The sequence below is a fragment of the Pygoscelis adeliae genome, unplaced genomic scaffold, assembly GCF_000699105.1.
Source record: "Pygoscelis adeliae isolate BGI_AS28 unplaced genomic scaffold, ASM69910v1 Scaffold1, whole genome shotgun sequence".
Taxonomy (NCBI): Eukaryota; Metazoa; Chordata; class Aves; order Sphenisciformes; family Spheniscidae; genus Pygoscelis; species Pygoscelis adeliae.
This window is the reverse complement of record NW_008824051.1, coordinates 4,966,562-4,980,824: the sequence shown is the minus strand read 5'-3', so window position 1 is coordinate 4,980,824 and position 14,263 is coordinate 4,966,562. Positions and strand designations below refer to the sequence as shown.

General features: G+C 46.1%; 1 protein-coding gene across 1 annotated transcript in view; it reads right to left on the bottom strand.

Moving 5' to 3' along the window:
* CAPN8 (calpain 8) overlaps positions 1-7,504 on the bottom strand; it is a 30,162-nt gene extending 22,658 nt beyond the window's left edge. The window contains exons 1-2 of the mRNA XM_009333664.1: positions 7,268-7,504; positions 4,420-4,489 (exon numbers count right to left, since the gene is read on the bottom strand). Of these exons, the coding sequence (XP_009331939.1) occupies positions 4,420-4,489; positions 7,268-7,504 (307 nt within the window). The remainder of the gene's footprint in view (positions 1-4,419; positions 4,490-7,267) is intronic.
* Between the last annotated feature and the right edge of the window lie 6,759 nt (positions 7,505-14,263).

Here is a 14,263-nt window from a genome sequence, read left to right as displayed (position 1 = left end):
TGATTCCCTTCCTAAAAAGTGAATTTTTGGAGGGAGAGGAAATGAGGCCAATTGGCCAATGAATTAAATATTTAATTAGAATGTATTTCCAATACAGTTATAGTCAGAAAAATGACAATATCAAAAAGCATTTCTACTCACTGTATGCATTTGAAGTTGTAGCCTTTTAGCTTATAAAAAGAAATTAAAAAAAAAAAAAAGCCTTGTCAGCATTAGCCCTGCAAGGCTAAATCACCTATGGGTACATACACTGCTTTCTGCTCAGTCTCATATTTCATGAACAAAAGTTTCAGACAAGTGCCAATTACAGTGTTTACCGCTGCTGCTGAACGTGCTAAAGAGAAGCCAGCTTGATTCCTGGATCTGAAGTAATTTGTAATGTTGGTAAGGTCCAATTCTTTTTTTTTTTTTTTTTATTTGAAATGAGCAATTCTGACCTTGAGTTTGTGGTGGAAAAGGTGGAAAAGGTAAACATGAAGCCTAGCTGTGCCTAGCTCTCTGTGTGTACATATATACACACATATATATGTACACACACAAATGATATTGGAGAATTACTTTGCCTATTAGTATACTTGAAATAAAATCACTTGCTGCTCACAGATGTACTGAGATGGTGCGTGTTCTCAGTGCTACACAGGCACGTCCTGGTTTTCAGAGATAATCGAATTGCTGCAGAGAATGCCGAATCCTTGGTGACCTGGGAGCTGAGTGACTCTTCTATATTGATGATGTTTACCCAAGCACGCTGCACTCAAAGGCCATAAAATAAATGAGAAATTTGATTAGTTTCAGTTGCCACAGAGCAGCGCTCAGTTTCTGTTTAGCTACCATCAAAGTGTCTAGACACAGAGCACCTAAACTCTTCATTGACCTAGTGATGGTGAGTCTAAGCCAAAAGCCCAAGTGTCTGGTTCCAAGATCTAACTGGACAGTACAGAGGCATTTCTGTCCTGACTGCACTCTGGCTTGTTGCTGTTTCAGCAATGCCTGGTGTTCAGAAGGGATCCAGGTACAATGCTGTGGCTCTTGCTTCCAGGTTTGCCAAGCAGATTTGACTCTCAGCTTTTGGCTGGAAGCCCTTCTTCAGAGCTCATGGTACCTGGGGCATCCTGTCAGACATCAAGGAAGCACTGACCCACTAGCTTTATCATTTCTGGCAGTGCAGGCTGTTCCTGCTTTGAGATATCTAAAGAAGGCTTCCTAAAGTTTTTTATGGAAATTAATTAAGCTCTGCAGCTGTGTACAGAAAGGCAAAGAAAGCACTCAGCAAAGGAACGGGCTTTCTTCTCTTTGGGGTGTCGGAGTTGTCAGTGAATGTATTTTTTGAGATCTAAGGGATCTATCTCCTAGAACAAGGATCTCAAATACCCCTGGGCCCATGGGACTGAACATCAGAAGGGCCATATCTTAATGTCTATAGCAAAATAAGTGAACAAACCTAGTACTGTTAAGCACTCTCCTGCCTACAGGAGCTCCAAAGGTTCCTTCAACAGATATCAGACCTATCTCAGAGCTCTCAGGCTTTGGTTTGTTCCCCAACCTACCCGTAACCTTCTCAAATCTGCCCATAAGACAAAATGCACCCAAAGCTCGTGTGGGGTGGACTCCTCGGCTGGTGTGAACTGGTGCATCTGCATTGGCTTCAGGGGACTTCTCCAGCTGACAGCCCAGACCAAGAGACCTGCAGTGCCTGGAGTACACCCTAGGCCTTCACAGCAAAAGGCGCCTCATGAATATAAATGGTGCGGATCTGGAAAGCTAATATTAAACTGAGAGGGTTTGAGTATGTTTTGTATTCTTTAAATTAAATGTATGCCACTTGCTTCTTAAAACCTTCTGCAAACAATTCTGGGGTTAACTTATTCAGACAGCTGCAACAAAACTTCATAAGTCACCTTTAATAACTAAGACTATGTGCTTCCATTTCAAGTTGTTCCTAGGCTATCAAAAAGATATGGTTCAAAGAATGTTTAAAATATTTCAAGTCTTTCAAGTTCCCATCAAACTTTCCAAGCTGATATTCATCTAGCTTACACTGTTGTCAAAGCATAAGTTTAATGGAGTGAGACTAACTCTGGGTTTTCTTGTTCCTTTTGTTCATATAAACCCAGACCTGCAGTGTTATTTTTAAAAGAAAAGAAACATGTCAGAGAAGATTATTAAAAAAAGGCTCTATTTCCCTAAAGGACTTGTTAACGGGTCACATACATGGCTTATGTAAATATGTAATCAAGGTCTGTTTCAATAGAAGTGTTTTACATGAGGGCTTTAGTAACAAGGGCTTTGATATTCAAGGTATTGGATCAAATACCAAAAAAGCATAGTACGCCTCAGAGATGTAAAGAAAATACCTGAACACTAAAAGGGAAGTCCCGTGCCTATATTCTGAAGTTTATTTTTGTGAAGGGTCAGTGTGTGTAGAAGCAATTGTAATCAGCCTTGCAGAAACAAATTGGGTTATCTTTGATTATTTTTTCTTTGAGAGAGAGAGAGAAAAGGAAGCTCCTAACAAAAACAGAATCAGATATTGGGGCTTTTCTTCTAGGTTTAGGGGTTGCTTTCAGGATCAGCACTTGGGGTACTGCGCACCGAAGGCTGGCTAGGGAAAGCCTGGAGGTAGGCACCATCCCCAGATTCACAGGAGGCTTTTGGGCCCAGTTCTGTTGTTTGATGGATTTTTGGCACCACTCTCTAATGAAAGCCCATTTAGTGCAAAGGACTGGGGCTCCACAGAGACATTCAGAAGGTGGCAGAAATAAAAAGGGGCTCAGGATATTTGTATTCAGTTTCTAGGCTTAACACAAATAATGCATTGACCTCTTCTAGTTTAAGAGCAGGTAATATTCTTCAATCTTTTAGCTTGTAAACTGTCAAAGAAAATGAGGTTTTATTTTGGGCATATGATCTTTAATTTTTTTTATGCTATTATAGAAACTTCCCAAATTGGAGGTGACAAGAAATGTTGCTTTTATTACTTATCTGAACGATTTTCCTAAAATACAGTAAGTGATTTCCCCATACTCTGTTCCAGCATCCACTGAATAAATATCCTGGAGCAAGTATGTGATTGGGCATCTTATTTTTAGCATTTGGAGCACAGGCCCATGCACCAGGGAATTTTTTAGCAATTGCTTTAATGGTGCTGTGTTTACAGGACCAGCATTGGTATTATTTATTGCCAATGACTTGCAGAAATTGTTTGAATCTCATTTGCACAATGGATGGGCTACAAGACCAGCAAGGTCAGGAGTACTGTGGTAAGCAGCACAGGAGGGAGAAAGGGTGATTTCTTTGTGTCTAATCTATCAAATTCTCATTACAAGAATTTCAGCCTTCTCGCCTCTATATGTAGTCAGGAGAGGTTGCTGCTGCTGTCTTCTGGAGCTGGATCTTATCAGCGAGGCAGGCAGGGAAGAAGGCTGCTGCTGCAGATATTCAAAGGAGGAATAAAGCCCCCTTACAGTTCCCTTCTGGTTGCTTGTATATGAGCTCCGTTTAGACAACGGCAAGCATTGAAGAAAAATGGCTAAGAAAGTTTTGCTATGATGGATTTTCAGGAGAGGACGAGTGCTGTCTGAGAGACATCTCATCAGCGTCAGCCCCTAATTTGGGGAGCTGAGCAACACTGCCTTTTTTGGTTGCATTCACACAGCGTGCCCGGTTCCTGGTCACTCCTGCCTCTGCTCGCAGCTCTAGACCAAACGCCGACAAGCAGAAGGAGCATTCAGCACGACGGGCTGGAACGATTTGCTTGTTGTGGATGGTATTACAAAGTTCACATGCTCTGTTCATTTTTTTTACGATGTGGTCCTTGTTTCTAACTCATGCCCACAAGCAGATGAGCCATCCTGCTTGGCGTGAAATGGCACGTCATAGCCCCAGCCCCTGTACTAAACCAGCTCCTGCTCTGCTCCTTGGTTATTGTGTACTTGTTTTGTGTGAAACTGTGGCTAGAACTTGCTCTGCCTCCCAAATAAAAATCTCTAATGACTAGGCTGCTGGGTGAAACTTCCCTGGTGTCCTTTGTCCCCTGAGTCTTTGGAGTCGCTCTTGCTGGGATAGGCATGAAGCCCGCTCTCTTGCTTCAAGGCAAGTGCTCTCATGATTAGGTTGGTGTCCAGCTCTGTCTCAAGACATGAAAAGCAAGCCAGTCTTCTGCTCCACAAAGGGATAATTAGCTTCCTACCTCCAAGAGACAGTTTGGTGTCTCCCAGGTTTGATAATCCTCTTACAAGTCTATATACACCCCGTCCCAGGCAGCAATGCTGGTGCGTGGGTCCCCTTCTTGGGTTTCTGCCTCTCCCTATGCTATGTCTGGGAGATAGCCAATAAAATGGTTTGTATATGAGGAATTTTTAAATTAAGCTTCATTTTTTTTTCTTCTTCCAAGACACAATTGAGATGCGCTGTACGTACCCAGCTCTCCTTGGCAGACATCTGTTCGAGTAGCTCCTCCGATTATAAACTGAGGGTTGGCGCACAACTCCTGAAAAGACACATTTTCAAAGTATGCATCACCCTTTCTGGTCTGAAAAGTCCCCGTTTCTTGTTCATTGTTTCAATGTGAAGGTTCAAAAAATATTAAACACTTTCAACATTTCTTAAAAAATATATCCTTTGTCCTTTATCTGATTAACATGGTGTCAGAACAACGTTGCTTTATTAAATTGAAAATTGCATGTATTTTTTGGAGGCAAATCCTGAAGCCCTTTGCTACTTGAGACTGTCAGTGATACTGGTGAGAATTTTTGCTACTGTGGGGACAGAGGTGAAAACTCAACCTCAGCATTTACATCTTATTTTATCTTGCTGTCGTTTTGCCCCAAGAGCGCAAATGAGTTTGTGACTGTCGCTGCTGGGTCTGACACTGGAGCTGTTCCGCTGCCACCGGCATGGAGGATGTTCCCCCACCCTGACCCTGCTTCCTGGGAGGCCAACCACGCAAATGCTTTTATTAGTGACCCCTCCCTTTCTTCCTGGCCCTTTGGGGCCAGCCAAGTAGGTTATGGCAATGACTATTCCTCCTATTCCCCGCTCTGAGCCCTCCAACAATTCATGCCCTATATTAGGAAGTTAATATTGTCTCTGTAGAGACAAAAGCCTTCCCTTTCTCCTGAGCATTTTCCATGAGCTTCTAGATGTCAGCAAGGGGCAGTTTATAGGAAGCCTAACTTGGTGACTAGTGTTGAGGAAGGCTTCGGCAGTTGCCTGCTCTCCCAGAGAGCGGCAGTTGACAGCTCTGAGCATCCGCGTGTCACTGAGCTGCGGAGACAGGGACAACCCAGAACTTCGTGTGTGTGTGATGAAGAGCCAGCTTGTGAATCTCCTCTCACAATAGGTGTGATCTCAGCTACATCCTTTTTGCTTCTGTGGTTATCCAGCTGGTCAGTCTTGGTGGACAGGAGTCAGGAGTAGGTTACCTACCACACAGAAAAGGTTTTGTGTTGGTTTTTCTCTCCTCCCTCCAAATCAGTGCACCTGGTGGCAGTCAGCTACGTATGACTTATTACTCACCTAGACACCTGGCCTTTCTGAGCCACTGCCAAGTGCCACATACACCTTTCTCACAACTACATTTCCACCTTCTCTCTTTCTATAAATGCACTGTTGAAATCAGAAGATGTCTTTGATGGCAGAGTGTCTAGCACTCACTGCCTGCAAACCAGCAGTCACAGCCCAGGGGGAGATGACCTTAGCAGTGGATATTTATTTTGCAGGGTGCATTTCTCCATCAGGTCTCTTCCAGACCGCCCACTGGGTCCTGCTGCCTGTTTCAGATGCGGGCAGGTAAGTGAACAGGTATCCCATCAGCCTGCAATTGTGGGCAGTTTGCAAATGGAAACTTGTTGGCTGGTTGAAAAAGTCCAAGCAATGAGCAAAGCTGTGATCTCCAACAGGAGTCACCCGCAACCCACAGAAGTAGGTCAGATCCAGGTTCCTTCACAGGAGGGGAAAGCAGAGGGTTTTTCCCCAGCACGTGTGTTTGTGCTGCCTCGCAGCAGGGTTGGACTCTGCCCCATGCACAGGGATAAGCCAGTGGGTCCAGGTACTTGCGGGTTAAGTGTCCATAAACTGCTTGTGTGTCTGCTGAGTGCCGGGAGGGCAGCGGGGTCCCACGTGGGCAGGTCTCTGGCAGGCAGGGCTGGGACATTTAACCCTGCTGGATTTCAGCCCTCGGTCATTCCTGACCGCACTACGCTTGTGACTGTGCCTCTGCCTGCACCGGGCACAACGTTGTTCCTGCATGAGGAACCAAAGTATAATTTAATGAGTTTTCTAAGGCTCCTGGTCTTCCAGAGTAGGCAAAGCCAAGAGATACATCACAGTACTTGCTGCTGAAACATTCAGGTGCCAGAGTGAAGTGCTGATGGACAAATGGGGTTGCCGGGGTAAAAACCTGGAGTTATTAAACCTGCAAATTTCCGTTTCTCACTTTTCAGGTGGAGGAAAAAAAAAAATCTAAGCCTTCAAATTTTCCCTTCTTCTCTCATTCTCCTTTCCCCCATGAGAGGAAGGTAAGTTGTTTGCGGTTTTTTCCTTCCTTCCCCTTTTTTCAATTGTTCTTGATGTTGCAAGGAGGGGCAAAATGACAAAGGAGGAGCAAAGTAGGGACAGAAAAAAATGACTGAAAGATGAAAGTGCAGAAAAATCTCTGAAGCCCTTATTTTGTGGTTTTAAAAAAGTCCAGCATCTAATCTTTCCTGATGAAAATGACCATTTTTAAATGAAAGGCCATTTATAGGACATAGGTATTTTGGTAATAACAGTTCCAGTCAGTTGCTCTTTAACTCCTATAGGTGGCTTGAAGCGAGGCAGAGGATTTTATTTAAGTATTAGCCTGATTTCCTGAGGTGCACAGTGGCAGGACCATGGTGTGGGTACAGTTACAATTGATGGTCGATATCTCCTGGGGTGCCCTGCGCTCTGTCTGGATACACATGGGGCGTTTGCATCCGTCTCTGGATTGTACCCTGGCCTCGTAGCTCCGTGGAGCTGGGATGGACAGAGAGGAAGCAGGTTCCCATGAAGCAGTTATAGGATTCCTTGCTTTATAAAGGGCTTAGAAGATGTTCATTTCTTTTTTTTCCACGCCCTTTTCAACCTTGCTTCTACTAACCATGGAGGTAAAGCAAGATAGAAGAAAAAAACCAAAACATACAGGAATAGTGGATATTCAGGTTCACCACTGATTGCGCATGGATGTTCAGGTGGGCTTTGATTAGATCTGAACCCAGTAAAACAAGCAGTTATAAAGCACTCTTACCGTGGGGCGCTTCCAGATTATCCCCTGGGTTTTGAAGGAGTACGGTCCCAGGTCCTGGTAGCCCAACGTGGAAGGACAGGCTGGGAACTCCTCATCCTTGAACAGGGTGCCAGCCTGCAGGCACTGCTGCTTCAAGGCTTCATAGTCCTGCTTCAAATACTTGATGGCGTTCCTGTTGGATCCAAGCCCATCCGCCGCTGCTCTTTCTTGGCACAGCCTTGCTGCGACCCTGGACATGCCTGCGCACCAGCCTGCCCCCGGCGTGCGGCACAGCTCTGTCGTTGCCTCCTGGGCAAGAGGAGGTGAATATAGGCAGGTAGCAGGCTCAGGTGGAGCCGGGGGCTGCCCTATGTCAAATACTTGATGGCGTTCCTGTTGGATCCAAGCCCATCCGCCGCTGCTCTTTCTTGGCACAGCCTTGCTGCGACCCTGGACATGCCTGCGCACCAGCCTGCCCCCGGCGTGCGGCACAGCTCTGTCGTTGCCTCCTGGGCAAGAGGAGGTGAATATAGGCAGGTAGCAGGCTCAGGTGGAGCCGGGGGCTGCCCTATGTGCTCCAACAGCCCTGGTGGGAGGAGGCACCAGAAGTGCAAATATGTACCCAAGATGTACCTGAGAGACGTGGGCAGGGAGCTGGCAGGGGCCGCAGCCAGCACTGCTGGGTCTGTGGGCACTGCCTTGTACTACTCCCCCGTTATTTGCTTAAAGGCTTGTAAATTCCCTGCCCCTTTTTAAAATACACTTTTAACAAGGAGCAAGGGAAAACAGTGTTTTTGCAGACATGCCTATTTACACACGGAAAGTGATTGTGTGTGTTCAGGGTGCTGAAAGTCAGGCTTGAGGACCAGCGCTTTAAAAATCCAGATGAAGATGGTTTAAAACTCCGTTCCTTCCTTCTGAGGTCGGGCTCTATCCTGTTGGAGGGTAAAGCAGCCACAAAACCTAGTGCTGGATATCTACTGCTACCGCTTACATGGTTATGGAGATGTCAGCGAGTTTTAAAGCCAGGATGATGTTGAAAAGTTGAACCCACTTCCAGCATAAGTGATCTTTTTTTTAAAAAATTGTCTTCGGTACTCTCAAAGCAGTGTGATTTTTATGAATTAATTAATAGGCAGTAGAAGGTGTGAACTTGTCAGAGCCAGAGATGGCCACCTGGCCATATGACCTGCAGAGGGCAAGGATACAATCCAGGAGCATGACCCAGGTCGAAAGTGGAAAATTAGATCACCAAATAGGAGGCAAACTGGTACCCCTGCTCCCCATCTCCAGTGTGACCTTGGGCAAAAGTCACTGTACCTTCCCCACCTATACAAACAGGGTCTTATCTTGGCTAGTGAGAAGTTAGCCATCATATTTACAGTCTTTTGGTGGTGCTTCCTGCATATAAAATATTTACAAGCCAAAAAAAAAAGAAAAAGCCTTGGGTGCAGAAGGCTTTTTAGACCTTAAAAAATAGTGGTTCCTGTTCTTGTAGTAGAAAAACTCCGAGTTTCTACCCATTTTGTACTGACAGAGGGGTGCACACCTCCCTGGCAAGGTGGCTACAAATGTCTGTAGGTTCAAGAAGTGAAGCAAGAACAATTTTCCACGGAGCACAGCTGCTCTCTGCTGTCTTCCTATTTAATGCCCAGGTTTCCCCAGCAAAGCCCGCTGCGTGTTCAGCTGAGAGCTGGGTAAACAGTAACTTTGTTTGCCAGGGAGCATGTCTGACAACTGCCCCTTGGGAACTTTAGACAGGAGGTGTGGGGAAGGGAAGAGAGAATTTTTAAGGACCGAAACCTGTTGAGATAAGGAATCCAAACAGAGGCTAGCCATCTGCTAGCAGACGTTGCTTGTCTGCAAATATTTGAAGAGTGTGAATGCAAATAGGAAATGAAATTACTTGGTTGGTTCCAGGTGGGCACAGGTAGAGAAGGCTGGGCTGAGGGAATTACTATACTGGTTATCTAAAAATTAAATTAATACTGTTAAAATTGAGTGAAGGAGAAGAATGGCCAGAATTTCGTCTCTGTTACATTTCAGTACTTCTAGGCGTGTCTGTGTACTTAATCAGAATAGAGGGTGTAATAATAAAGGGTTGAGGGGAGGGTTTTTTCTTTCCAGCATGGATTTTTTTTTTCCTGACAAATAGACCCATTCAGAGGTACCCACTTTCTCTGCTCGTGAGGCAGAACACTGGTTTCTTTCCGTCCCTGCACCAGCCTCTTACACTGAAATTTCCTCTGTTCCCAGAGGCACACTCCCATTTTGCTGTGCTTGCTGTAAGCTGCAAGCTTTGGCAATATTGTTCATGGAAAAGCGTGGTGGTCTGGCATTTGGGAAATGCCATTTTGATCAGGAATCTTTTGTTTCCCGTGTAGTTTTTTCGACATACACTTGATAACGCTGTGTGCTCTGTAAATCCAGTCGCCACTGGACATGAGTGTGCATAGAAGGGGCGAACCCTTGTATATCACCAGTGTGTTAAGGTGTGATACAGAGGAAATACAATCATATTTTAATCTTCATAAATTCCAGTAAAATGTGCCGTAGGATTTTTTCTGTCCTGTATCTCCCATCTGGGAAGAGGCCGAGGACAGCCATTTTGTCTGACAGAGACTTGGACCAGGTACCAGCCAGTGTGTCCACCGCAAACCTCTGCTCTAGTGACCTGTAGCACAGCACTTCAAATCCATTTCCAAGCTTGATTAGCAGCAGAATGATTTATTTTGTGTAGACAGTGATACACAAGCACCATCTAGAGGATATAAAGAAGAGGAAAAGATGACGATTGCATAGCTGACTACAGCAACAACTGACACTTACATTATGGGGGAAAAAGTTTTCACGTTCTCCATGACTCTCAAAAACTGCTGCTGAAGTGGCATTAACCCCTAGGGAAATAGCAACCAGAAAAAAAAAAATTAAAATTATTCTGATTTCTGTTCCTTCTGGGATTTGCATATTTTTGTCTGGCTCTTCCTGTTTTCCTTCCCCTCTTCCCCTTTCTTGTTGATAGCAAAAGGGTGAGAGAAATGGGGAAGAACAGAATAAACCAGGAAAATGCATCATCTTGGTTTCAGAGAAGAATCTGCAAATTCCATGAAATCAAAACTGTTCCGTATCTGTGGAAATCTTTAGGAGAAAATAACTGCCGATTACGTAACAGTTCTAGACACATTTTTGCTATAGTGCATTAGAGGGAAATGAAACAGCTCCCCTGTACTGCAGCACTTTGCTAATGAGAATTAAAGCTGCTTAGCTGTATTGTAGACCCTACAGCATGAAAAGGGATTAGCTTGATTTAGAAAGCTTGCCTTCTCCTCGTCTAGATGTATGGGCTCCTGCCCACCCTATTACTGTGAAAATGAAGTGACTATTAATAGGCAGACTAGTGCGAGCTATGAAAGGTCCTAAATGTTTGTCTGTAAGATTATTCTTTTAGAGGATGAAATATTTCACTAAACGTTTGAGGTGGGGGAGTGTTGCTACAAGCTGCAGCCTAGTGGGTTCCCTATAGGGAAATGCATCTGAAATTAGCATTGATCCTGCTCTTTTTTTTTATAAAAGCCAGAAAATTGTTGGTGTCTGAGGAGGAAGAAGATGATGTTCTGCAGCGGTAACGCCTGCACCCCAGGTGTGAAGCTCCACAACACAACCAGGCTGACCCAGGGGAGGTGTCTCAGCACCGTAAGGAGCTGGGAAGGGCGGCTGTGTTTTGCAGGATGACCTAGGTCTTTTTGCCACCTCTCGCTGCCTTGGCTGGGGCTGCAGCCAGTCTTGCACTGATGAGGAAAGCTCAGTTCCTCTCCAGATCCCAGCTCCAGAGGGGAAAGCAATTCCCTTCCTTGTGAAACATCACCACTGCTGCTGCAAGCCTCCTCCTCCGGGAGGCCACCCTCATCCTGGTGAGGACAGGGCAGCTCCTGGGAAGGAGAGCAGGAGCCCAGCGGGTGCTTGGCCCTGTTTCCCCCTTCCTAGGCGGTTGGCCAGTTGCTCCCCATTGTTCCCCCAATATCTGTGTATAGTGGAGGGCGGATGAGCAAGAGGGAGGAGGGATGCTGCGAGGCAAAGCAGCACTGAGCTGCTCACAACTGCTGAGTGCGGGCATAGGGAAGGAGAAGCCCATCCTACCTGGGACTCCAGGCTGCGAGCGGCAGCTGGATGGTCCTTATCAGCAACCAGCATAAGCTGCTGCAGCAACAGCTGAAACTACTTAACTTGCAAAATGTGAGAGTTAATGACTTTTTTGAAGAGCTGCAGGTGTGCAGAGAGCTTAAGAAACAGTCAAATTTCTTTTTCTTTCTAAAGTTGCCTAGTTTTAGGGGGATACTAGTGGGTAACTATTCTTGGGAGTGCCATTTTACCTAGGAGCATTACACTGGTATCACAGTCAAGTGGAAATCACCCCTTTAAAGACAACGGGCATATTGTGTGTGTAGAAGATGAAGGGACTGGCTTGTGTAGTGCTCAAAAGAACTTCCTTCCCTCTAACTGTGGACTCACATCCACATCTGCTGCTGGGCTGGAAGCAGTTGACTTGTCGGCTTACCCGGCTGCAGAGGACTTTGTGGGTAGGCTGTTCAGATGACTGCTAATACAGCCAACTTCCCATATAATAAGCGAGATCCTGTATTACACGAACATATCCTTGTCTATCATCAAACCACCTGGGACAGTACAGCCCCTATATGTTTGGAACCAGTCTAACAAGCCATGGTGGCAAATATACCTCTTCTCTGCATTGCCCCAGGTACCTCTCCCACCGCCTACTTGAATCCTTGCTGGCTCAATTTCCTTCTGGCTTTGCTCCCTTCTGTCCCCCTCCTTTTCTGTTTGGCTCTGTTTCAACCCCCGTCCCACCACAGAGACTCTAAGAAAGCTGTGGTAACTCTGACTGCACAGCGTGGCCATATAACATGCTTGTACACACTCGATCTTCTTGATAGTTGTCCAAGCGGAGGCTATCGGCACGCTGCCAGCAGACCCTAGAGTGGTCTGTGAATATCATCTATGGGATGCAGGAGGGATAACTAAGAAAGCAAAGTGATTATATGACAAACTTCAACCCAGCTTAAACTTCTGCATCTACTGGAAAGTGGCTAGAGGAGTTCACAAACCAAAACTGGCTTTGTGGGCCAGTGAAAACCACCACTTTAAACTGACACTGGTTTCCTTTTACCATCACTCTTGAAAAATCAGAGAAGTCTGATCTGCGGCAGCTGCACAGATTTGAACCACTGTGTGGAGCCAAACAAATGCCTTTTGAGCCGCTCTACAGCTCCTGGATCTGTCATGTTAGGATGCAGCACGGCTCGTTGTTAGTTAAACTCTGAGGTGGTGAGGTGGTGAGGTGCTGTTGCCTCTTAGTCTCCTGGTTCAGTAGATGGCCTTCTTCCCTGCAAGATTATTCAGCAGTGCTTAATGAATCGAAACAGTCGAGCAAAACCATCCTCTGGTGTCATACTGTGTCCTGCTAGAGCTTCAGCACAGCTATACTGGAGACCTTGGCTGACGGCGTACCAGTAATGGAGTGCACACAGCATGTACCGGCTCTGTTCAGAGAGCACTTATGGCACGCAGCATTACTTGATCCACTTCCAGTTCTCCATGTGTGACTGATTTCCCACATGCCTCAATATTCAGCTAAAAATACCATTATTCTCTTCATTAAGGAGCCCCTCTGACCTGCAAGGAAGAACCGACACCTTCAAAGCAGAGTGAAGTTGGTCTGTGCCTGGACAGGTTTACGGACAACCTCACAGGCAGCATCAGGACTGCTCCCTTGGATGGCCATGACCTACGCAGATGTTGCTGGCTGGTATGGCTCATACCACTCTCGCATCTAACTTCAAAAAGATTTTGGGGGCCTCCTTTGCTATACTGTAAATTGAATGGGCAATGCTTACCTTGTTTCTCTATTCGATAGCAATGGTTTCCCACGTAACTGTAAGTAGGACCTGTGCTGAGTATAAGCAGAGGAATCATAAGTGATTGAAGTCCAAAGCTATCAAGCAAATGGACAGTGTCTCCTGGGACATCGAGGCACCATGTATCAGCAATGAAGAAAAACAACTTATTTATAATTTTCAAGGAAAACGTCCCACCACATCTCAGCAAAAGGTACAGCCGGGTATTTTATGGTTCTTTAGACATTTTTCAAACAATAATGTTAATTTTAGTTGGATAAGATGGTTCCAAACAAGTGTTCAGTGCATTCAGGGCTTGGGCTATGACCCACAGAAGGAGGTGCCTCTCCTTCCGAGGCAGCCAGGCAGCACTAAGGGCTATCAGCCTCTACGCCGCTGCCCAGGGAATGCTGCCTGGCGCCCAGCACGTCCTGAGTCAGACCTAAAATATGAAACAAATAGTTCAACTTCTCCCTTGGAGGGTTGCCATACTATGCGGGTGCCAGCAGCAGCATTTCAGCCACCCTTGGCAGCAGCACACGGCCGAAACGGAGACACTCCTTTTCCCCCGCGGCACGGCGGAGGTGCGCGTTTGGGGGGAACTTGCTGCGTGCGGTTTGGGCTACACAGGGGGGTGTGGATGGATTCATGCCAGCGGTGACAGCAGTACATGCTTTGGTTACCACCAGCAAATCAAGCTGTAAATGATTTCTGTTGTGCGCAGCGTTCAAAATTGTAACAGGATGACAATACAGGGTACATATGTACCGTATTAGTTTTTGAGCCACATTAGTTTTTTCCCTTCCTTTGACTTTTTTCTAAGCTTCCTGATTTGGACATGGATACTTCTGGGTTTTTACGCAGGAAATGCTGATTTTTTTTAATTGATGAATACGCGTGGCAATACGGGAGCCAGGGCTGGCAGAGGTGCGGAGCCGGTGAGGTGCTGGCTGCGAGGGAGACGCGCTTCCCTTCGGGACCACGGGGATCAGAAATGGAGACCGGGGGGGGGGAGTTTCTTCATCCGTGACCCGGAGGGGGCGCGGGTGACTCCCGGTGCAGAGGGACTCGAGCAAACCGGGGGATGACGCGGGGCTGCGCGGCG